The sequence below is a fragment of the Otolemur garnettii genome, unplaced genomic scaffold, assembly GCF_000181295.1.
Source record: "Otolemur garnettii isolate 467f Iridium unplaced genomic scaffold, OtoGar3 scaffold00119, whole genome shotgun sequence".
In the NCBI taxonomy this organism is placed as follows: domain Eukaryota; kingdom Metazoa; phylum Chordata; class Mammalia; order Primates; family Galagidae; genus Otolemur; species Otolemur garnettii.
Window position 1 is genome coordinate 73,638 of NW_003852514.1, and position 26,004 is coordinate 99,641.

General features: G+C 40.1%; 1 protein-coding gene across 1 annotated transcript in view; it reads right to left on the minus strand.

Annotated features, from left to right (window-relative positions):
* The window catches only part of AMPH (amphiphysin), a 201,056-nt gene that overhangs the window by 72,392 nt on the left and 102,660 nt on the right, over nucleotides 1-26,004 (minus strand). The window contains exon 3 of the mRNA XM_012809958.1: nucleotides 10,348-10,402. Coding sequence (XP_012665412.1) covers nucleotides 10,348-10,402 — 55 coding nt within the window. The remainder of the gene's footprint in view (nucleotides 1-10,347; nucleotides 10,403-26,004) is intronic.

The following is a 26,004-nucleotide window of genomic DNA, read 5'->3' on the forward strand; positions in this document are numbered from 1 at the left end:
TAAAGTAGTGCCAAAGATGAAATATCTGGGAGTATACCTAACAAAGGATGTGAAAGATCTCTATAAATAGAACTATAAAACTCTAAGAAAAGGAACAGCCAAAAATGTTAACAAATGGAAAAATATACCATGCTCATGGCTAGGAAGAATCAACATTATTAAAATGTCCATATTACCCAAAGCAATTTACAAATTTAATACAATCCTTATCAAAGCATCACCATCATACTTTAAAGATCTGGAAAAAAATAGTACTTTGTTTTATGTGGAACCAGAAAAAACTTCGAATAGCCAAGACATTACTCAGAAATAAAAACAAATCAGGAGGAATTATGCTACCAGATTTCAAACTATACTATAAATCTATAGTGATCAAAACAGCATGGTATTGGCACAAAAATAGAGAGGTAGATATATGGAACAGAATTGAAAACCAAGAGATGAACCCAGACACTTATTGTCATTTGATCTTATCGTCATTTGATCTTTGATAAGCCTATCAAAAAATATAAATGGGGGGAAATATTCTCTATTTAACAAATGGTGCTGGGAGAATTGGCTGGAGATTTGTAGAAGACTGAAACTGGACCCACATCTTTCACCTGTAACAAAAATTGACTCTCACTGGAAAGAAGATTTAAACTTAAGACATGAAACTATAAAGATTCTTGGAGAGAGTGCAGGAAAAACACTTGGAGAAATTGGCCTGGGAGAATACTTTATGAGGAGGACACCCCTGGCAATTGAAGCAACACCAAAAATACATTACTGGGATCTGATCAAACTAAAAAGCTTCTGCACTTCCAAGAACACAATAAGTAAAGCAAGCAGACAACCCTCAGAATGGGAAAGGATATTTGTAGGTTATGCTTCTGACAAAGGTTTGATAACCAGAATCCACAAAGAACTCAAACTTATTAATAAGAAAAGAACAAGTAATCCCATTTTATTGTGGGCAAGGGACTTGAACAGAAGCTTCTCTGAAGATGATAGGTGCATAGCCTACAGACACTGAAAAAATGCTCATCATCTTTTGTTTGATTCTTTTTCTTTTTTTTTAGAGAAAGAGTCTCACTCTGTCACCCTCAGTAGAGTGCTATCATCACAGCTCACAGCAACCTCCAGGTCTGGGACTTAGGCAATTCTCTTGCCTCAGCCTCCGGTGTAGCTGGGACTACAGGCGCCCAACACAACATCCACCTATTTTTTTGCTGCAGTTTGGCCAGGTTTGGGTTTGAACACACCACCCTCGGTATATGGGGCTGGTGCCCTACTCACTGAGCCACAAGGGCTGCCCAAATGCTCATCATCTTTAAACATCAGAGAAATGCAAATCAAAACCACTTTGAGCTATCATCTAACTCCAGTAAGAGTGGCTCACATAACAAAATCCCACAACTACAGATGTTGGTGTGTATGTGGAGAAAAGGGAACACTCCTGCACTGCTGGTGGGAGTGCAAGCTAATATATCCCTTTTGGAAAGAAGTATGGAGAATACTCAGGCATCAAAAAGTAGACCTGTCATTTGATCCTGCAATTCCTCTACTAGGTGTATATCCAAAAGACCAAAAATTACTTTATAACAAAGATATTTGCACCAGATTGTTCATCGCAGCTCAATTCATAATAGCCAAGTCATGGAAGAAGCCCAAGTACCCATCAACCCATGAATGGATTAATAAATTGTGGTATATGTACACCATGGAATATTATGCAGCCTTAAAAAAGATGGAGACTTTACCTCTTTTTCATTTATATAGATGGAGCTGAAACATATTCTGCTTAGTAAAGTATCTCAAGAATGGAAGAAAAAATATCCAATGTACTATTATGAAACCAATTTACAATCACTCACACTTTCATATGAAGAATAGATCACAACTATGGCCCAAGATAAAGGAGGGAGGAGGGGGAGAAGGGAGAGGAGGGGAGAGGTCAGATCAAGGGAGAGTGAATGGTGGGATCACACCTATGGTGCATAATGCAAGGGTACATGTCAGATCTATTAGTATAGAGTATAAATGTTTTAACACAATAATTAAGTAAACTAGATGAGGTATATATTTACCAGTGTGATACAAGCATTCCTAATTCTATATGAAATCAGCACATTGTACTCCATAAATGCATTAATGTATACATGATCTATATAAGTGATTTAATAAAAAAATTTTAAAAAATAATAAAATTAGTCCCAAACAACTCCAAATATAAGAAACGAAGCACTTTTAGAAGTAGGTAGAGGTAAAAATCAATCAGATTTACGGCATGACAACTGAAGGTGGCTGAATGGTTGAAACTAGTTAAGATTTAAATGGCCTAAAAATTTTACAAAGAACACTGATAAAACAGTTTGCCCTTTTCTAATACAATAAGTCCTTACTTGATGTTGCAGACAGATTTCTGGAAAGTGTGACTTTAAGGGAAAAGATAATAAAACCGATTTTACTACAGGCTCATCCACATCAATAAGAGTTAAGTTCCAGCTTGGCACCTGTAGCACAGTGGTTATGGTGCCGGTCACATACACTGAGGCTGGCGGGTTCAAGCCCAGCCCAAGCCAGCTAAACAACAATGACAACTGCAACAAAAAATAGGGGGGCACTGTGGCGGGTACCTGTAGTCCTAGCCTTGGGAGGCTGAGACAAGAGAATAGCTTAAACCCAAGTGTTTGATGTTGCTGTCAACTGTGACACCACTGCATTCTACCAAGGGTGACATAGTGAGACTCTATCTCAAAAAAAAAAAAAAAAAAAAAAAAAGAGTTAAGTTCCCACAGCATATTTCTGGTCACAAAAACATCACCCAACTTCTAGATAAAGACCAAAACACTTCTAATATTAAACAGAGGAATAAATATGAATGAAATACATACATAATAATATTTAATATTCTTACCGTTGAGTTTAAGAAAATGGAGAAATAAATAACGATTAATAAAAATGAGAAAGATGATTTTCCCAGGTATTCCAGTTCAGAGTTGTGAGAGTGTCTCCCCACAGCTCAGGGTCAAGGAGGAACTAGACCCGGACAGAACGCACTCCCATCACGCCCCCACTCACCCACGCTCGCTCAGACGGCGGCCATGCAAACAGATCAGCAAAGCCCAACATATACATCTCTGGGCTGTGACAGGACACGGGAGGACCAGAGAAAACTCATGCAGATGTGGGAACGTGCCAACTCCATAGGGTGAGTGGCTCTAGCTGGGAACTAATTTTTTTTTTTGGTCATCAACATTTTAACAAAATGATGTTGAATGAAACAACATTATTTTAAGGATCTGTTGTATTATTAAAAGCTATATAAACAGTTTTAACTCAAAACTCTCAGAAACCTTAGGGTTCTTAAGTCAATGCTAAGTCAAATTTTAACTAGGGATACATTTGATAGGTGACAAAACTATGGTTATTATTAACAGTAAAGATGGAAGCTTGTGAGAACATGGTAACTCTAAGTATCACCCCATCCTTTCCGGCCTCCCCTTCCCCCTAGCAGGCCCTGCACAAAGGTTAAAGTGTAGGCAGCCACAGAAATAGCTCACAACTGAGAGCAACAAGGGTTCAGGAAGGGCTGGGGACTTGGAGACGTGCGTGGCACCAAACTGTCCCTAATAGCTGGGAGGTGCAATCTGGTCATGTTGGTGTCTAGGCTTTTGTCACTGTGTGGGGGGGGGGAGTGAAAAGGGGCTGGATAAAAGGGACAGAAGGAGGTATCAAAGCACTATCATGAGGAATAAAGAAACACAGCTCATAAACTTAAGGCTGGAGAATCAAAGACAGAAACCATTTGTTAAACTGAAAACTCAACCACATGCCTACAGAATCAACGGTAGTTAATTCTGGGTTTAACTGTAATAGAAAAAGACAAAGTAAAAGATGCCTGAAATGACAGAAGTAGGTCCTTGAAGAGTAAGTCTGGTTATTTCACGATCCCTTTTCACTCTCCAGGCACAGAACATGCCCCTTCCCTCAGTGCCCCTGAGCGTGTTTAAGGATGCTGGAGATGGACAGCCCGCACCCCTGCAGTGACTTGTCCATCACCAGAGGCAGCCCTGGCAGAGTCTAGCGGGGAAGGCACAGTGATCAAGACTCTGGGGCCTCTGATGACACACAGTCACACGGGGGTAGAGATGCCAAAGATGATACAAAACCTGCTTCTGACCCGTAGTGGTCTCGAACGCTCCAGGCGAGGCAGATGTGAATCTGCTGTGGGGTGAAATACGTTATCCCAAGTATCCATAGGGACACCCCACCTGGCACAAGAGGTATGACCCTCACATTCATACCAAAAGTTAGTCACCACCACCCCCCCCATATACTTCAGATACCAAAAGTCTTCCAAAGTTTTCGTGAAATCATTGTTTTAAGTTCAATGGAAATCATAAACGTCTTAAGAGGAAAAAAGAAGAAATGATGGCACCACAGGGCTAATAAACTTCACAGTATAAAACCATTAACATAATCTTAAAACAAAATTAGACAGGACCTTAATCACATTCTAAGGCTAGAAGCACAATGTTGCAATCAGTATGTCTACCAGCAGGCAAAAATAACCAAACTGTGGAGAAGTAGTGATGGATCATTTAGAAAGAAGACATTTGCACACAGACGTTGTTTCTGGAACATCTACACCATAGAAAGCACTTTGATGGCTACCAGGTGAGCAAGCTACATGCCCTGCACTCAAGGAGTAGAAAGATCGGCAGAGATTTTAGTAATTTAGAGCTTACCCTGATGACAGAGTATGATGGGGAAAAAACTAAAGCTGAAATCCTAGCTCCTTTCAGAATAATTTGGCAACATTAAAACATAATAGATGCTAAATCCTACTTCTAGCATTTAATAATATCTAATATTTGTTTTCAAAAAATTAGTGATTTCCAAACTGCAAGACAATTTCCCAGCATCATATATACACAGAGAAGACTTATTATTTTAATACTGGATGGGAACCACTTCCCTCTCTTTGAAATTTTGGACCTTCTCCGAGACATCTAATACAACCCTCTCTATTTCCATTCACAGTCAAATCCGTGAGCTGCTTTTTGCATCTTCTAGCACGTGCCCCATAGATTGTACCCCTTTATGAGTACTCCTTGCTTGACTAGTCCGAGGGTGTTTGCATTAGTTAAAAACATGTTGGTTAAGACTATATCATAGCAGTAATGGCAGCAGTGGAAAGCACCAGAAGAATGTCTAAAATACTGCAATGATGAGGCAGCTGTGCTCCACTGTTTAGAAGATGGCAGCGCCCTCAGAACTAAGCAGAAAGAGGCATTTTTTCTCATACAGACCCAAGAAAGAGAACAAGAGTTAGAAAAGAAAAGCAGATGCTGATGCAACTTTAGAAGAGTTACCCCTGTCCCTTGCAGAGTTATGTCTACACATAACAAGTCACATAATCTAACAACCTTTAATGACACTCCCTGGGCCATGCTCCTAAATTTAGAGAAAGATTTTGTGTGTCCAACACACCTGTGTCTGGTCTCCACTGCACCTATATGCCTGTGACTCCTAATTCCAAATGACACCATCTCTACTTTGACATCTTACCAATAACTCAAATCAAGTTCAAAACAAACTTCTCACTTTCCTGTCCAAACCTCCTCCTACTCCTTTCCCCAATTCTCATGAATGTCACCTACTTGTCCCAGCTAGAAAACCTGAAGTCATGCTACATTTACCCTCCCAAGCCCAATTTGCCAAGACACACCAATTCTGCCTGACTGTCCAACCTAGCCCCTTCCTTCTCTAATGCCGCCCTAGATTGGGTTCTCATTACCCACAATTTAGAGTACACGGAATAATCCATGTAAAATGGTTTAGCAAAACACTTGGCACACAGCAAACATTCTGATGTCAGCCATTATTATGAAAAATATTTTTGGAGGCAATATGGCATGACAGTTAAGACAAATCACTAGCCTCTGTTAAAATCTTGGCTCTGTTACATACAATCTAAGCAATTGTAGGCAAAATTCAAAACCTCAGTTTTCCAAAGTATAAAATATCAATAAATAATAATACCTGCTATAAGGCAGATTTATACAAAATGAGGCATTTAAAAGGTATACCACAGAGCCTAGCAAATAAATGGTCAATAAATGTTAGCTACGGCCAGGCGTGGTGGCTCACGCTATAATCCTGGCACTCTGGGAAGCTGAGGTGGGTGGACTGCTTGAGCTCAGGAGTTCAGAGACCAACCTAAGCTACAGCAAGACCTTGTCTCTAAAAATAGCCAGAAATTATGGCGGGCACCTGTAGTCCCAGCTACTCGGGAGGCTGAGACAAGGGAATCACTTGAGTCCAAGAGTTTGAGGTTGCTGTGAGCTATGACATCACAGCACTCTACTTAGGGCAACAAAGCAAGACTCTGTCTCCAAAAAAAAAAAAAAAAAGTTAGCTATCATCATCATTATTATTAAATTATTAGACTAGACTTCTAATAAATCTCCTTGCAGCTTCATTTCCTCTACTCTGAATTCCACTGAATCCCAGTAACTATTGTTCTAAAGTAATCCTATGACTTATCCCCTTGCCTGTAATAACTGAACAATTCTCCTCCCCATTGCCAGAATAAAACCACAGTGTGATATACACAAAGCCCTTCTTTACACCACTCCATGTCTCGTGTAGCTCAGTTTTCTGCTTGCACCTCACTGCTCTGATTGTTTCCCACACAGCTCAGGCTTCCTCCTGCCTCCTGATCTGGCCATTTCTCTGAGGAATGTCCCTCCACCATCACTCTCTTTCTCCAGCACACTTAATTACTTGATGACTACCTACACCCCTTCCTGGGTCCATTCAAGTTTTAGATTTCCTGGAAGGAACATTCCTGATCCCATCTCCTATCCTCCTATCCACTCAATGCATGTGTCTATTAAAATATGTATTACCACCAGATCTGGCCTTTCTGTTTATTTAACTGTCTCCCCATCTCTGTTGCAAACTCAAGAGCAGGTGCCATGCCTTGTTCATCTCTGCATCTTCACCTCCTAAAACAGTGTCAGTCACGCAAATGGTGCTCAAGACATGTTTGTTTACTGCTAAAATGAATGAGAGCATAAGCCTAAGCATCAGCAGAAATCATAAAGACCTTCAGAGAACGCTACCCAGAAATCTAGGATAGTAAGATGAACGGGAGAATTCATTTAACCCAATTTCAAAGAATCCCCATTGAGAACTTTTGGGGGCTTCAGAGAAAAGTGGAGGAACTTAGATGAGAGACTAATGGAAACTGAGAAGCTCAGGGATTCTCCCACAGTCGTCCCAGGGCCCAGGACTCTCCAGGACCAGGTCTCACTCTGCTCTAATACTGTTACCAGGCTGCCTGTGTTACAGTATGACTAATTGCCTAGAGTTATTTTTTGTAAAAACCAAAAACAATTCACCATGAAAGCTCTTTGAAAATGCAAGTTATGGTCTACTCAATCGTATCCTTTGTCATCAAGTATTTTCCCCAAACCCAAAATGTCACTCCTAGGAACACTACTAATTCTTCATAGGACATCGAGAGGACAGGACTCTACAATCCAGTAATGGGGGAATCCTGTCTACCCCATAGGCCTTCTGGAATCGACTTTTCAGAAGTCAGTAGTAACCTGTTTCATTCTATAAAACCTTGGCCAAAGTAATTTAAACAGGCATTTCCTTCTTTGGAGTATCACTTATTATATCATTAATCAATCAGCAGAACCCCAGAAGGGGTGAAGCTGATGTCAAGTCCTTTCTCCTCCACATGGAGATGGGACCATTAGAAGTGGGATCCAGGCACAGCCCAATAGAAAGGTCTCTTTGATGTGTCACCAGCTTCTCTCTGGAGCCTCGCTCAGTGAAGTCTCCTTCTAGACCACATTAAGGAAAAAATTCTACCAGTTTTTATAAGCAGCTTTCCTTCATATCAAGGAGGTAAAATAGACCAAATTCTATAGTTCACTCATTCATTCAACAAATTTATCAACATAAAAAATAACAGCAAACATAGAGAAAGTCCAGGCACATAAATAGTCAACAACTATTATCATTAGTAAAATAATGTATAACTTCTTGTTCAGATCTTAAATAAATAATGAAAGAAATAACTGGAGTGGGTTCTGTTTTCGGACTAAACTATTAAATACTTAAGGTTAATATTGGAACAATTAATTATGAGCTCTAAGAATCTGCACAAGTTAAATTTTCTGAGCCTTACTTCTTTGCAAAGGTAAAACAGAGTTAAGGGAATTAATGACATTGATCACACCTGCATTAGAAGATTACAAAGGTGATATGCCTAAAATGCTTAGTATAGATGCAGGCGTCCTCAAACTACGGCCCATGGGCCACATGCGGCCCGCCTAGGACATTTATCCGGCCCACCGGGTGTTTTTGCCGCCACTGCCTGTCCTGCTTAGCAGCCGACTCGTCCTGGGGCCTGCAGTCTGGCCCTCCAATGGTCTGAGGGATAGTGAACTGGCCCCCTGTTTAAAAAGTCTGAGGACCCCTGAGGCTTGCTCAATAAGAAGTAATGTTAGTTAAGTGGCCATTATTCCATTGTGTAGATGAACTCGAATTCGTGAAACTAATGCCCTACAATAAAGTCCAAGAGCAGTAGAAGACAACGGATAAACATCAAGCTTCAGGAGAAAGACACAACAGAGTTTCAAGCCCTGCTGCTCGCCAGGCATGTGACCACAGACAAGCTACAGAAACCTCTTTGCACTTCATTTATCTCAATTTTATACATCCACATTGAAACTCTGAGAATCAATTCTTAGAAATAGAACTGTCAAAAGACGTGACATTAAAGAATAAAAAAAGAGAATACTCACTTAATGGCTTTTGCCAAATTGTTTTCCAAAAAAGTTGTCCTACTCGTAATGCACAAAAGGGGTCCACGCTTCTCGGCTTTGCCAGCATTAGGTATTATGATATTTGTGTTTTAATGTCTTTAACATGTGGAGGAAAAAAGACAGCAACTTCCTTTTGATTCTTCCTAATACTCTTTGACTCCTTGTGACGATAAGCATTTTTCACATTTATTTCTCATCTCTAGTTCCTCTGTGGCTAATTTGCTGTTCATGTGTTTTACCCATTTTTTATTTAACCAAATCATTTTCTTTTACTTACTTCTTTATGCCTTGGTTCACTTTCAATAAAAATGCTGCCAAAATGGTGTTTTTATTTTTTTTTATTAAATCATAGCTGTGTACATTAATGCAGTCATGGGGTACAGTGTGCTCATTTTATATACAATTTGAAATATTTGTATTTCAAATATTCCAAACTGGTTAACATAGCCTTCATGGCATTTTCTTAGTTACTGTGTTAAGACATTTATATTCTACACTTCAAAAGATTCACCTGTACCCTTGTAAGATGGACCATAGATGTGGTCCCGTCACTCACCCTCCCTCCACCCATCCTCCCCCCTCCCCTTGTGAATGACAATATTTCAGTCTTGTGGTTTCTGAGTATGATCATTATAAAAACCTTGCCTACCCAAGACTAAATATTTTATTCCAGCACTTTAGCACATGTCTTTGTATACATATTTAAATCTTTATCTGGAATTGGGAAGGAGGGAATCAAGAGTGAGACGGAGAATCTCACTGTTTTCTACTTGTCTGGCCAGTTTTCCCAACACCCTTATCAGGAGATCCATTCTCTCTCCACTAACCTCAAAATCTGACTGACAGGTCCTAACCATGGGTACCAGTGGCTCAGACCCGGGGCAGGGAGCATGGTGATGGAGAGAAGGCCTGGGCTGCACATACCTCCCACTCCTGTTCTCTCCCTCCCACTGGCCTCGTTTCTTTGCCTTGCACTGGTGAGTCCAGACATCAGCCCCACAGCCTCCCCATTCACACGCCTTGTACACTGGACGGGCTGCAAGTGCTGAAGATCCACACAGGCACAGGCAGTCCAGGGCCGCACTTCCTGAAGACTCTCCACCTGCCTCTGCCACCTTCCCTCACTTTTCCAGGGAGAGGGCTTTAGTGTGTGTCTGTTATGTTCTTCTCTTGGGACAAGCTCTCCCTCAGGATCTGAGTTAGCTGCGGCTTTTCTTAAACAAAGTCTCAAGCTCCCTCTATCTAACAATCTTCCTAGAAATCTCTAGCACGTAGGTGGCATTTATTCTTAGTTTCCAGCATAAGGGCAGACACTTTTTTTGGCAGATTCTCATTATCATTTCAATGGCAATTTGGGGGGGGGGGGGTAGGTGGAATGGAACACCTGTGTTCAAGTACCCATCCTGCCAGGAAGACAAATGGCTTTGTAAATTAACACTCAATCCCACCACTCATTAATTCCAAGAACAACCGGTGCTTGGTCACACACAGTGAAACAGCTCAGACACGTTACCTTTGATGGCTGCTAAATATCCCCGGAGTTCTCGCTGAAGTCTGGTACCCTCCGCCTGAAAGACACACGAGCACAGAGATGCTAAACAATAGTCCTTATTTTGCATGCAAACATGTAAGAAGCAGTAAGTCTCAACGTTACCACTGCCAGAAGCTCACTCTTGAAAAAGCATGAATATGTGCACACAGGCTAAACAAGGGAATAGTGCCCATCTGACTAGATGCTCGCAGAGATTTTATTAAGCTTAGAAAAGCAATAAGAGAAGGCAGGAATTTGTGGAGTAGAAAATATGATCCATGATACAGCCTCCTGTATATTCAAGAGATATCAAGTGTGTAGATTTTGACACATGGGTTGTCAACAGCCATAAGGAACTGATCACCATTATTTAAGACCGTAGTACCTCGCCACATGTGGCTGTTGATACTTGTATGTGGATAGTTCAAACTGAGATGTATCATAAGTACATCTTACATTACAGTGTATCATAAGTACATCTTACATTACAGTGTAAGTATATTTTATACAGATTTTAGAGACTTAGCATCAAAAAGTCAAAATGTCTTATATAGGTTACAGGTGAAAATGGTAATATTTTAGATACATTGGGTTAAATAAACTACATTATTAAAGTTACTGTTTCTTTCACTTTTTTTTTCTAGTGACCACGCTAGAAAATTGTGAACTATGTATGTGGTTTGCATTATATTTTTATGGGACTGCACTGTAACAGAGAAATTGTTAACTTGTAAATTCTGACATAGGAATGCTTGGTTTGGGTTTGGCTTCCCCTTAGAAACTCAGAGACTCTGAAACTAGGATTAGATTGCAAGGACTTTAATTTGGAGTTAATCTAAGAAATGTTAAGAGCAGAGTGCAGAAGAGGTGGGGAAGGGAAGAAAGCCAATACCAGGTGTCACCATCAGGCTACCACCAAGGGCAGCTGGGCCTCAGTCCCTCTGGGAAACTCTGGGAGACAGAATCAGTCAAACACCATAAGATGCCCTAACTGGGAGCCATGGGATCTGGGGTGTTGATCTCCTGTCAATTACTGGTTGAGAGCTGCTCCTGGGTTACACTAATTCCCCAGAATGTCTATATAAAGACAGAGAGAGCTGCAGAAACCAGAGAAAGGCCTCAGGCAAAGAGTTGCCAATATTGACAGTTGCAAATAAGTCTAGTGGGCTCAGAAAAGGCAGCTAGTGGGGCACACAGCTGGGCAACTACAGGGTCTGCTATATCATTACACCTGGAAATAAAAAATACATGCATTTTAACCACATGCATCATCATTTAACAAAATTGCTGAGAGCTGGCATACAGAAGGGCACCACCTTGAGTTCAATAATAAGATAGCAACTCCAACACTCATTCAATTCCATAAGGTATTTTTCAGAAAAAGTAGTGGGGGGTGTAGTGTCTTTCCTCTGTATATTATGATCTAGTAGGGAAACTAAAATAACTGAGCAGAAAAATACGCACTGCAGGGAAAATTACATTTTGCATTGCAACAGCTATTCAAAGTATTCTAAAGTCAAGTACAAAGTAAAGACAAAATGCCCATCATATTTAAAGACAGATAAGGATTAATAAAAATAATCTTTAAAAAAGTGCTTATTCACGACTATGCTGGACTCCAAAAGAAATTCCAGATGAGGATATTTTGCACATAGCACTGGCATCTTGAAGGATAATGACATTATTTTGGTTTAATTTATGCAATTTTCTCTGGTAAGGTTTTCTGTATTTGAGTTAAGCTCAAGTTACTTTTGCAGCTCTGTCAGCCCAGGCACTATGGGATAAAAGCTTAAAGTTAATATAAAAAAAGCTTACTGTTAATTCATTTGCTGGCATATATGAAGTTAGAACAGAATGGTTCCATTCAGAATGGCAAAACAGGAATCATCAAAGTACCAACAACTGCCTCCCTTTACAGTGTCTCAGGACAATTTAAAATCCAAACTCTCGGCTGCCCTTATTTTGCTGAGCTAGTCGGAAACACAGTGTGATAGCAAACTGCTGTGAGCTAAACAAAAACAAAAACAAATTGTGGTGTGGTTCCAAAACAGTAGCGTATACTAGGAAACAACGTCCAGGGAGAGGATGGGGGAGACGCAGAGAAGATGCTGATGATAAAGGCTTGAGCAAAAGCAGAGGACGGAAAGGATCCAGAAAAGTCAGGAGGAGGTCCTCGATACCACCCAGAAAAAACTGCAACAGAGAAGTGAGTCTCTCCCCTACTGAAGATCTCTAATGTGACAGGCATATGTCATCTGAGTAAATAAAAAGCTGAAAAAAATATGGCTTTGGGAGATTTTACTCCAGTCTATCTGTGCCATATCTCTCTACCATGTCTGCTTTGGAAAAAAGATCACACTTACTGCCTCAGTAACGTCAGGGTTGGCTGTGGAACTTGACTTGGCCAATAAAGTAAGTGGAAGTGACATGTGCTGCGACTTCTGAGCTGGAAGAGCCATCCCAAAGTGCTGCCATTTCTTCTGCCCTGGCCATGAGCCCCACAATGTTCCAGACAGGGTTGCTTCTCCAGAAACCTGGATCTGGAACAAATGGACCAGGAAGCGCAGCCTCCATTCACATTGTCAGGAATGAAAAACAAATCTCCATGGTTTCTCACTTCTCTAAGCCACTGAGATATTGCTCCCAAAGCATAACCTAGCCTGAGCCTCCTGATAAAACAATTCACCATCAAGAGTGAAATGCTGAAAGGTGGAGAAGGCTGACATCTCGCAGCGACAAAAGTCCCACTGGGTTAGTGAACGGACAAGCACAGAAGGCACTCACAACAACAATCCAGAAAGGAACCCACAGTGAAAAGGTTGAGGACAATGTGGGTCATTAGCAAGTGGTGGCCGAGTGACGGGAAGAGACAGAGTGGTCCAGAGAGAAAGAAGCACGGCTCCAGAGTCAGGTTACGGCAAACAGCCGTGACAAATTCATTAGGAAGAAAATATCTGAAATCGGACATGTCATTTACCTGGATCTGCACTGAAACTGAACCCAAAACCTAACCGGGCAAGACACAATGAGAAGGGTTTGAACCCACCAAGGCCACGTTTCTCAAACTGGGTAGGTATAGAACCTTAGGGTACTTGCTGGTTGTCTAGGGCCAAAGACCAAAAAACAAACCTAAAACATCTCTCTGGAGCATCAATTTATTGAGGTGGAGGGGGGCAAATGGAAACCGTTTTACAACCACTAAGCCAGACCACCTGTTTACCAAGCAGAATGAAAAGCTGCCCAGAAGAAAAACCCAGAGCTTCACAGATGCTGCTGCTTCCAGCCCTCTGCTTTAGGACTCTGCTTTGCTCTTTGTGGTCCTTCCATGGAAAAGCGTGAGAGACACTGAGTTAAAGCAAGACTCACTTCTCGTCTAGAAGGTTGGTTTCCCTCAGAAAATCACGCAGACTCCCCATGAAAACTGACGGTTCTGAGACTCCAAGATTGTTCAGAGTATCCAAAAATAGCAAAAGACTAGCAGGGAAGAACATTCTTCCAAACATACAAGGAATAAATTAAACCCACAATTAAGTCTTTGCTTTTTCTTTCAGAACTGGAAAGAATAAAATAATTCAGGCTCCAGTCCATACACTGGATTCATCCCAACAAAGGGCATCACGAATGGTTTTTACAAAATGAAGTGTGAATCTCAGAAGAAATTTTTGATATGAAAATGGAAGAAAGTTCAAATTGTATACTAATGGCTTAACTAAATGAGTTCAGCTTAAGCAGATAAATTGGAGGCTAGTGTAAATGACTTTCTTCTTTTCCAATTATTAAAATGCTTAGTTTTCCCCATGAGTATTAAGTTTTCATAAATCCCTCAGTAATAACCATACTGAATCGCATCTAAAATTCCGCCTGAATCAAAAAGGTTAAAGGCTCTGGACAGAAATGCTTCACGTACAACATGTCACAGAATAGTTTATTCTGTGCAAAACCTCTTGCCTAATGAAATTTCCTTAACATCATTATTCTGCATGAATCACAGATATTTTAAATCAACAAATTCTCATGGCATTGCTAAGATTTCACTGAATTTGAAGTTCATTACAAATTCCTCTGAAAATTATAATTTCAGCAATTTAGCTGTGAATTGTGTATCATGTGTGCATATGTGTGTGTGTGTGCAGAGCACAGATTCAAAGTTCTTCATGCTTCAGACTGCTTGCCTGAATTTTTACTTCTATTTTGTTATAACATTCTCTACAAGAAATGATAAAATTATTATTCTTTCTCCTGGTTACACTGTCTTCAGAGCTCATGGCGATAGGTGGGCAAGGGACTCTATTATAATTATCTGAATTGCTGAGTTACACTCCTCTGTGGACAAGATCCAAGCAGGATCTTCCACCTATAAAATTCCTTGCTCAGCATATAATACAATGAAATGGCCTTGGTGGTAGTCACGATTCTTTCTTTTTTTCATCTGAAACATGTACCAGTGTCAGGAGCTGCCACTTCTCAACCCCAGACAGTCCCCTAGGCCTCACTTTCTTTCCACATAGCCCAAGGGAGCAGCCTGCCCTCCCTTCCTCTTTAAAGCTGTTCTCCCCCATTCCCTCCTGTGGGATCTCACACTCCCATGGGGCTGGGGAGAAGGAAGTGTTCTCTCCAGTTCCCTTTCCCAGCTGTCCTCGAAAACAAGCCCAGGTCACTTTGGGTCTCATCATGGACATGCCAAAAATTAGCAACCACACCCAAAGCACAAAGCACATGGACATGCCAAAAATTAGCAACCACACCCAAAGCACAAAGCACATGGACATGCCAAAAATTAGCAACCACACCCAAAGCACAAAGGTCAGAGAGTGACTGACTGCCTCTAACAGAAACATCCCCTCATTCCCTTGCCAAGTGGTGTTGATTCCTGGTCTTATTCCTATAGGCGTTACTCAGCGTATGAGCCCTTAAGGACTAGAATGAAGTTAAAAATCTAATTCAATAGTTACAGAAACAGTGCAGCAAGCACATCAGCAAGGAATAGTTCAGAGATTATTACTCAGTAAAAAGAAATCACACTCCATACCTAACTCAGTGTGTTTCCAAGTTGTTCTCAGTAACACCAGTTCCTTAATCACTTGCCTATATGTCTGGGGGTGGGGGTGGGGTGAAGGGAGTGGGCTCCTGGACAGGCAGCTGGACAGCTCTCACTTGTGTCTCTTCAGCACCTTGGACAGCCACCCCACCGTACCTACTCAAGGTTTTCAAATTATTTACGTATTTGTTAGTTTTGTTTTGACACAAGGTCTTTTTCTATCATCCAGGCTGTAGTAAACTAGTGTAATCATAGCTCACTGCAACCTTGAATTCCAGGCCTCAAGTGATCCTCCTGCCTCAGCCTCCCAAGTAGCTAAGTCAATAGGCACCTGTCACAACATGCCTGGCTAAGTTTTTAATTTTTTTGTAGAGACAGGATTTTGCTATGTTACCTAGACTAGACTAGTCTTGAACTTGTGGCCTTAACTGATCCTTCTGTCTTGGCCTTCCAAAGTGCTGGGATTAGAGGTAGGAGGCACTGCACCTGGCCATCAAGCATGTAAAGAATCAATCTATATAGTGTCAAAGGAGCAGCTATGAACACCACTATATCAAAATTTCCTACTTCCCTCTGGTAAGAGCATAGAAGAGTTACAGATGCTTTCTCATGCTCTGCCATGTCCTGATAAGAACAGCTTCTTCAGACTGACACAAAGAAGTGAGTCTCTTAGTTGTGGCAAGCAGTCTGCAGGTGTTGAGCTCAAAAGTGGGGCTGAATTAGGTGTGATGAGTGACACTTCGAAAATATAGTGGGCCAAATTCTTTATTGTTTGGATACTCTAAATTTTGGCACTAACAATTACATGCAATATTCATGCCTCAGACTTTAAGAGTTATTAAAGAGGGATAATTGTGTTAACTTACCTCCAACCCTTCTTATTTCTGCACAGAAGAAAAAAGCTGTAGTTGAGGTATTAATTTAATTGAACTAAATCAACAAAATGCATAGAGGAAACTAATGATCTCTATGGAATTACACTCAGGGAAGTAGCAATCACTGCACATGTTACGGGCACCATTCCTACGTACCACCTGGTGCATGACACCCAGGAAGGGACTGAGTGTCACTCTGGCACTGACCATACTTGCAAAACTGAAACCAGTGGATTTTATTATTAAAGTTATGTCATCTGGAAAATTCCTTAAAGCAATAGGTTTTTAATCGATTAAACAAGCAATAGCTTATAGAATTGACATGATTATATGGTAAATGTCATACTGATTTATTTTTACAGGTAGCTTGTGTTATAAAAAGGAAAAGGAGAATGAAAACACCACACCCATTACAGAAAATGTTTTCATCAAATTGCCTCTGTAACTTAGACACTAACTGTGAGTCGACGTTTTTTAAAGGACTCATGTGGAAAAAGCAAGCGGCACTACCAGATGTATGAAAAGTGGATCTGAGGAGATGGAACTTCACAGGCTGGTATTTCATAGAGGTGCTCCTGTCATCTGCTCTGTGATCATAAGCTCACAGAAGCTCCCACAGTCACATTATTATTTTTGGCCTTTGCTGACATTTTTCTCTTGAAAATGGCTCAAGTAACATATCAAAATTTAAATTGGCTCAATTTCTCAGAGTTCACACAAGTTAATCTCAAAGGCAATGTTAATAAATTTGCTTCTCATTTTTTGAAGCTTAGAAGAAAATTAGATTATCAAGTAGATGAGATTTAATGAGGCCGTAATCAGCACCTTGATGAACAGATAAGTAATAAGGCAGAATATGTGGATCCACTTATGATCAAAGACATTTGGCTTCTGAGCACCACAGACACTTGATTTCTGAAGAAATAGCACTCTCCCTATGACTGGTGCAGGTGCTGTTAAATTGGAGGATGGAAATTTTTCAGCAGTAAAATCATCAGGATCTCTGAAATATATATTTCTGTTTCCTTGCTTGGAGCTCTTTGTAGTAACAAGAGCTGTCATTAAGAACCCACCATTGATCTCATAGAACAATTTCTCTGATTTTTTTTTTACTTCTTCATGGATATTATTCATGAGGAAGATGGAAGATAGATAAGAAATAAGAGTGGATGTTTGAAATACTACTCCTGGGACGATGAGGGGGGTGCACAGAGCAGAGAGGGACATTAAGGACAATATCTCGGCTCCCACAATTTTGGGAAGACTCGTGATCCACTTTCCAACCATCTCTGTCATCAACTCCAAGAATACCTACAATCTGAAAATGAAATCTCACATACTTTCTACCTTTCAACAAAGTCACAGGTACCCTTTCTCCATTTATTTCCTTTAAGCCAACTAACTTGAGTTGATACAGGTCTCCATTCAGATCTTCTGGAAAAACTAACCCATTGGGTATGGAAGGGGACAGAGCTGCCTTCTCAGAACTGTCAAATCATCAAAACACGCAGACTGGATGCACTGCCAGATAAGCTTTAATGTCTTGAGTGCAGGCCCCATGAAAAGCCATTCAGTTTTTCCCACGTGCTTGTGTGCAGGCACGTGAAGAGATCTGACTTACATGGTACATTAGGGTGTCACTTAAATACCTCTTCAACCTTCACTTGACTACCAGTGTTGCATATACTGGGGAAGCTCAGGGGAAGCTGACCTAAAAACCAAGGGAAATTTTATACGGGCCCCACCCTGACGACAATTCTTCCTGGTGTAGATGCCACCTCTATCTATAATGTTCTATCATAACCAAGCATTAGAAAAGCAACTGCTATGTCAAGGTACAGAGATGCATTAGTGGAAGGAAGAGCCTTAGCTGTCATTATTGCAGGCACAATATAACATTCACAGGGTTTCTGCAACTGTCCTTTATGATGTCTATCTTAGTTTTCCTGGGCTGCTATAACAAAATACCACAGACTGGGTGGCACCAAGAACAGACAGATAACAGCACAAAATAAACCCATTCATTTGCTCAGGATTCTGAAAGCTAGAAATCCAGGATGGAGGTGTCGGCCTCTCCTCGTTCTGGGCAGATAACCGCCTTCTCACAGTGTCCTTGCATGGCCTTTTGTCATGCACCCCTGTGCATGTGTGCTCCCCTGTTGCCTCTCCCTCTTGCTATCAGGACACCAGTCCTGCTGGAGTAAGTCTCACCCACATGACCCCATTTAACCTTAATTATCTCCTCAAAGGCATTATCACCAAATACATTCACATTCGGAGGCACTGGGGGTTAGTACTTTTAAGATATGAATTTGGGGAAACACAGTTCAGTATGTGATTAAACAATGCCCTCAAAGGAAGCCTTTGACATGGCAATGTAACCACAAAATTGAACACTGAGTGGTCACTTTGTTCCAGAAACTGTCCTCAACTGTCACAACTCTGATAACTCATCATCAGAGAGATGGGCATATTTTTCCAAGTGAGGAAACAGAAGCACTTGCCCCAAGTCACACATCTAGCAGACAGCAAGCCAGAACCTGAATCTGGGTTGTACAAGTTATTCAAGTCCTATAACCTGCCTCAAAAGCCCTCCTTCTTGTCCTCTGCTCTCTCCCACCTCTGTGCCCCAGGCCGCAAAGACAGGGGTGCTGGAAGATGAGGGGTGAGGATGCCCAACAAGAAGCTTGATCCTTGGACTTCGACAAGAAAAATTTAACTAAAGGTACCATTTTCCATGCTCACAAGATGCAGCCTTCAAATAAAAATACCAAGTGTGCACAAGTTTTTCTCAAAAGCTCACAACCCCACAGAGTTCATTCCACATGCTTCACAGGCACAGTGGTTAAGTCTGTGGGCTCTGGTATCACACTGCCTGGATTTACAATGTGAGCTCTGCTGATTCTAACTGGGCAACTTGGTGCAAGTTACTCACCTTCTCTAGGCCTCAGAGTCCTCACCAGAATACGAGGATGATAATAAATAGTATTCACTTCCTGAGTACCTGGCATGTATCACCCAGTCAGTAAACGCTGCATGTCACTATTAATCATGCCACCCAATACCTTCTAAATGATAAACTCTGCAAAGAGTAGGTGTTTCATAAACGTTTCATTAAGCTAAGTTCTGCCACCTGTCATATTGCAAAGGCGTATCTTCACGAGGCATAAATAAAACCTCCCTGAAACAAGTGACTTGCAATTTATGCTTCCTTGTTTTGAATTTGTACTTCCAAGTATCAAACACAGTTCAGTTTTTCAGAAAGTTGTTTTATACCGTTAACTATGGTAGTAAAAGAGGGCCCCAGAGTACACAAGAATACTTTATGCAGCTGTATAAGAACCACTTAACAATGGGTATGAGAAAAATCAAACCAATAAGACAAATTACTACCTGAGGAAACATGAATACCAATGGCCAAAAGAGTAATCAAGTTTGCTTCTAACATGAAGTTTTTATGACATATGCTCAGTTTTCTCATATGCAAAGCAGAATTATAATTATGGATTGCTATTACAATCAAGTAGCAGACAGGATACAAACCACTTTATAATATCAAAGCTCTACTTGAAGAAAGGTTTAACAATAAAAATACTTTATCACTGTATTTGCCTAAGCCTGTCAAATGGGGATTGGAAATTTTAAGCAATTTTTAAAGCTTCTCAGAAGATTCTTATAATTAACCAGGTTTGGGAACATATTCAAGTGGATATACAATTAAGGGAAGCATTTTACTGTTTCTGTGTAATCTCAGGCTTGCATCTATGTAGTTAACATCATAGGATAACTCTTCAGAGACACAGTCAAAAGTGTGACCTGACGCAGAAGTCTGGAGTAAGATCCAGGACATGATTTTTGAAAGGCCTGCAGGTGATGGCTATTCAGAACCTCAACTATAATGTTTCACTGCGTCTACCACTTCAGGGAGACTTAGTGCGTTGATGGACAATCTAATATGTAATTCTAGTATGAGATTGCTAAAAAGACACTTAAAAATATGTCTGGCTCCAGGTTTCAGTCAGTCACCATAAGACAGTCCTCCTACATAGCACCTTCATTCAGACTGCAACCCAAGTGGCGGTGTCAATGGTGGGACTTACAAAGTGACTTAGGAGAGAGAATCACTATCCATGGGAGCCATGAAACTGCTGCGAATCTGCACATCGACTGCAGCTCCTGTACGCAGATGTTCCAAGCTATTTCAGACAGTCTCCTAGGCTGGGACGCGAGATACATCTAATTCTCTGCAGCCCATTACCAGACTGGTACAGTCAACCGGGGGCTCATTCAGAGCTACATAATGAGCTTGCTTCACAAGGGGGAGTGGAAAATATACAGAATTGGTCTCTAAATGAAGGCTGAGGAATGGAATACTTCCCAGCTGGCATGCTTAATTTAATATTACAAGGTAAAATACAATTAAAGGTGAGTAACAGAGTAGGACAGACAAAAAGAAAACGTCAGAGAAGTAACACAAAGAGCTTCCTAAAGGAGGATTTCTCAAATTGGGACTAGGCTCCAGAGGAAATGGTACAGTGATGCCCGGAACATGTATAGCTTGATTGGATGAATTTGAGCTCAATGTCGACTAAAGTTTCTAATATCAATAGGCCAGAAAAACTCATCCTTACTGATGGAATAATAAATAAGACAGGTCAAGAGATGAACAGATTCTCCAGTAAATGTTATAAGGTTTTGTTTCCGGTCTCCTACCTGACACCAGGGACAGCAACACCCTAGCATGTAGAGGAGGGAGGCAGCCTTGGTTTGCCAGTGAGCAAAGAGAAGAGGTTTAATGGAAACAAAATAAAGAGAAAGACAACTGATAAATAGAGCAAACTTGGGAGAGCAAGGGCCAATACAGTCTATGGATGGATGGATGGGTATTTAGATAGGATGACTTTAGGAAATTAAGAAATCTAGGCAAAGCAGTTGTGTATACTATTATTATAAAATTTCTTCCATTTAAAGTGACTTCAAAATTTAAAACACCCAAAATAAAACTGGGAGATTTCATGTAAAATATAGGTTTGATCTTTTCTTGAATATCTGACATGGTGACATTGGGCCATAGTCTTGGGGGACACATGTGGGTTGCCTCTGCAGGTCCTCTGTAGTCTGTAAGTCAACACAGTCCTCACCACTCATTATTTTACACCTTGCCTACTTATTTCTGTTCCCTGATCCATCTCCGTATGAACGTGAATCTGGTTTCTGCTGTCAAGCACATTTGTTCCAACAGAGGCAGTAAGCTTTTCCTAGGTTAACCTGTAAAAGGGGATATTCTTAAATTTCGATTTTATATGAGAATTACCGAATCGCCTGCAGTTGTGCAAACTAATATAAAGTGAGCCCTTATATCCTTTAACAGCCTTCCTCAACAATAGCAGATGTAAAGCCGTGGTGCAGTAGTACCCCAAGACAGACTTAGTCCAGCAGCCTCGTTAAGATTCTCCCAGGTTTTCTTGTACTCATTTGTGTGTGTGTGTGTGAGTGTGTGAAGGTTTATACAATTTCACCACAGCTGTAGGTTCATTTATCACAGTCAGGATATGAAACTTTTCCATCAGGACAAAAATCCCTTGTGACTTTTTATAACTATACCCACCTCCCCCTCTCACATCCCTAATATAACTATGCCCTAACTATGGCATACTTAGAAACACACAATACCATAATAGTTTGTTTACTATTCACTTCTCCAAGGACATCTGGGGTGTTGCCAGTTTGAAGCTATAAAAATAAAGCTGCTGTAAGTCTTTGTTTGCAGATTTTTGTGTGAACATACATTTAATTTTAATTTCTGTGAGAAAAATGCCTACAAGGGCAACTGTTGAGCTTTACGGTACATGTTTACTTTTTTCTTTTCTTTTCTTTCTTTCTATTTTTTTTTTTTTTTTGAGGCAGTCTCAGTCTATCGCCCTGGGTAAAGTGCTGTCGTGTCATAGTTCACAGCAGCCTCAAACTCTTGGGCTTCAGCAATCCTCTTTCCTCAGGCTCCCAACTGCTGGGACTACAGGTGCCTGCCACAACACCCGGCTAGTTTTTCTGTTTTTAGAAGAGACAGTGTCTCCGTCTTGCTCAGGCGGGTTTTGAACTCCTGAGCTCAAGCAATCTACTTGCCCCAGCCTCCCAGAGTGCTAGGATTGTAGGCATGAGCCACCACACCCAGCCACACACTTAATTTTTCAAGAAACAACCAAACTATTTTCCAACGTGGCTGTGGATCATTTTAACAATGTATGAATGATTCTGTTTTGCCACATCCTTGCCAGCATTTAGAGTTGTCACTGGCTTTTATTTTAGCAGTTCTAAGAAATGTGTAATAATATATTATGGGATTTGCATTTCTCTTATGGCTAAATATGAGCTGAAAATTATTTTAAATGCTTCTTCGTCATCCACACATCCGCTTCAGTAAAATATCTATTCACGTCTTTTGTCCATTTTCTTATTGAACTGTTTGGGGTTTGTTAATGTGGAGTTTTGATAGTTGTTTATGTATTCTGGATACCAGTCCTTTCTTGCATAAGTAAGTAGTTTGCAAATATTTTCTCCCAGTGTTTAGATTCTCTTTTCATTCTCTTAACACTTCGTTGGTAGGAGCAGGTTTGTAGTTTTGATGAGGTTCGATTTATCAAATGTTCCCATTTGGACTGGGTGTTTGGTGTAAGTCCACGAAGTCTTTTCTTTGTCCTACATCCCAAAGAATTTCTATTTTTTTTCCCAAAGGTTTTATGTTTTACATTTAAGTCATTGATCTATTTATAAAGTCAAGGTTAAGGTCAAAGCTTGTTTGTTTTCCTGATGGATGCCCAGTCACTACAGCATCATTTGTTGAAAGGCTATCTTTCCTCTATTAAACTGCTTTTGCACATTTGTCAAAAATCACTGGAGCTTATTTGTATAGTTCTATTTCTTGCTCATCTATTCTGTTCTATTAATCTGAGTCTACCCCTCTGCAATTCCAAAATGTCTTATTTATTGCAGCTATATAGCAGGCTGAATGACTCCTGCCTTCTTCTTGTCATTGTTTTATTTTAGGGTCCATTAATTTCCACATAAAATTTAGAGGAAGCTTGTCTCTGTCTATAAAGATCCTGTAAGAATTGCAAAAAATTGCATTAACCTATAGGTCAATTCAGCAACAACTGACATCTCTACTGGGCTGAGTATTCTAATCCACGAACACAGTCTGTCTTTCCATTTCTTTAATCCTGTGATTTCTTTCACTAGCATTTTATAATTTTAAACACATAGACCCAGGTATGTGTTTTGTAAAGTGTGTACATAATTATTTCATTTTCTTTGGATTGACTTTAAATTATACTGCATTTTTATTTTGTATTTCCACATGTTCATCGCTAGTGCATAATGTGATATTTGTGTGTTGATCTTGTATCTTGTGACCTCGCTGAACTCTATCAGTTCTAAGTTATTTGTTCATGTCTTAGCATTTTCTATGTACACAATCATGTCATCCAGAAATAAAGCTTTATTTTTCCTTTTTGATTTGCATGCCTGTTGTTTCATTTTCCCTACTGTACTACAGGTAATAGAGAACATCCTTGCCTTGTTCCCAGTCTTAGCGGAAAAGCGTCCAGCCTACCATTAATTATGATATTAGCCATAGGGCTTTTGTAGATGCTCTTTATCAAGTTGATGTAATTCCCCTCTGTTTCTAACTTGCTGAGCATTTTTATCATAAACAGGTGTTTGATTTTTCTACATCAACCAATACAATCGTATGATTGTTTTCTTCCCTACCCTATTTATATTATGGATTATAATGTTTGAGTTTGGAATATTAAACCAGCCTTGCATGTATGGAATAAATCCTATCTGACCAAGGTATATAATTCTTTTTATACATTTTTGAACTTAATTTGCTGATATCTTAAGGATTTTTACATGGTAAGTTCATGAAACATATTTCTCTGTACTTTTTCTTTCCTTCATACTGTTGTCACCTGATTTGGGTATCAAGGTGATACTGACCACATAAAATCACATGGGAAGTATTCCCTTCTTTTCTATTTTCTGGAAAAGATAGTATAAAATCAGTGATAACTCTTTATTAAATGTCATAACTTTGTGGTGAAACAATCTGGGGGTCTAGAGATTTCTTTTTTAGATTTTAAACCACAAATTCACTTTCTTTAATGGCTATAGAATTATTCACCTTATTTCACTTTGATTGATTTTTGGTAGTCTGTGGTTATGAAGAAATTGGTCCACTGTGATTTTCAAATTCAAAGTTGATCATAGTCTCCCCTCATTATCCTTTAAACGGCTACAGGATCTATTAGTTGTATCCTTTGTTTTATATCTGATACGGCTAATTTGTGCCTTTTTTGTTATCAATCCTACTAGAAGTTTATCAATTTTATTGTATTTTATTTTTTCATTTTATCAATTTTTTGTTTTTTATTCTTTATTTTTTTGAGACAGAGTCTCAAGCTATTGCCCTGGATAGAGTGTTATGGCATCATAGCTCACAGCAACCTCCAACGTGGGCTCAAGCAATTCTCTTGTCTCAGTTTTTCTACTTTTAGTAGAGACAAGGTCTCACTTTTGCTCAGGCTGGTCTCATACTCGATCACTCAAGCAATCCACCCACCTCGGCCTCCCAGAGTGCTGCTAGGATTACAGGCGTGATTTATTGCTTTTTCCAAAGAACCAGCTTGTTATTTCATTTAATTTTCTATTGCTTTCCTGTTTTCACTTTCATTGATTTCTGTTCTGTTCTTATCTATTTTCTTTCTTCTTCTTGTTTTCAGTTTATTTTGTTCTTCTTTTCCAGTTTCTTGAGGTAGGAAATTAGATTATTGATTACAGACCATTTCTTGTTTCTAATGTAAGCATTTAATGCTATAAATTTGCCCTCCAGCCTTGTTTCAGCTGCTTAGTGGAAAGATATTTTCATTTTTAAGCCCTCGTACTTGTTGAACTTAAATGATTACCCAGATAAATCCTCTTCATCCTGCCCACTCCAGCATCCTATGTCCAGAATTCTAATGCTTCCTGTACTTTCCCCTCTTAAACCAGACTATCTGGAAAGAGCCTCATCAAACTCATTCTCATTAAGATGTGAGCAGGGGCATTTAATACAAGAGATCTCAGCTTCCCGGGTTCCACGACCTTAGGAGGAAGGGAACTCTATCACTTTGCCCTTAAATCATGCCTGTTAAAGATCAGATCTTTTTCATTGGTTTGACATATGCAAATCACAGTTAATCCAGAGAATGACCACCAAATCTTTACTTATATTTGTCATAAAGACACAAAGAATGAGCATCAAACATAGGATTAAAAGTTTCAGGGACTAACCAGAGGAAACACTTGGGAAAAAGTTGAAAGGACAGACAAGGCACAGGTACTCACTGTGTTGTCCCCAACCAGTACCTTAGTATCACTTGGAAACCTAACAGAAGTGAAGATTCTCTGGGCTCATCCAGACCGCCTGAATTAGGAACTCTAGGGGTGAGGTCCAGCAATAGGTGCTGTATGGAAGCCTTCAGGGTGATTCCAATACAGCTAATTTTTAAAAAATACTACTCTGGAAGGCACAAAACTTAGCACCTCAGCATTCAGAAGGTCTGGTAACCTGATAGGAGGCTCTGAAAGTCAACTGAGGTTTTCTACACTGTCATTTAGTGATGGACTCACATTTAATCAAGACAGTGGCTATCTCACAAGGTCACTATCAATATTTAACCAAAAGTG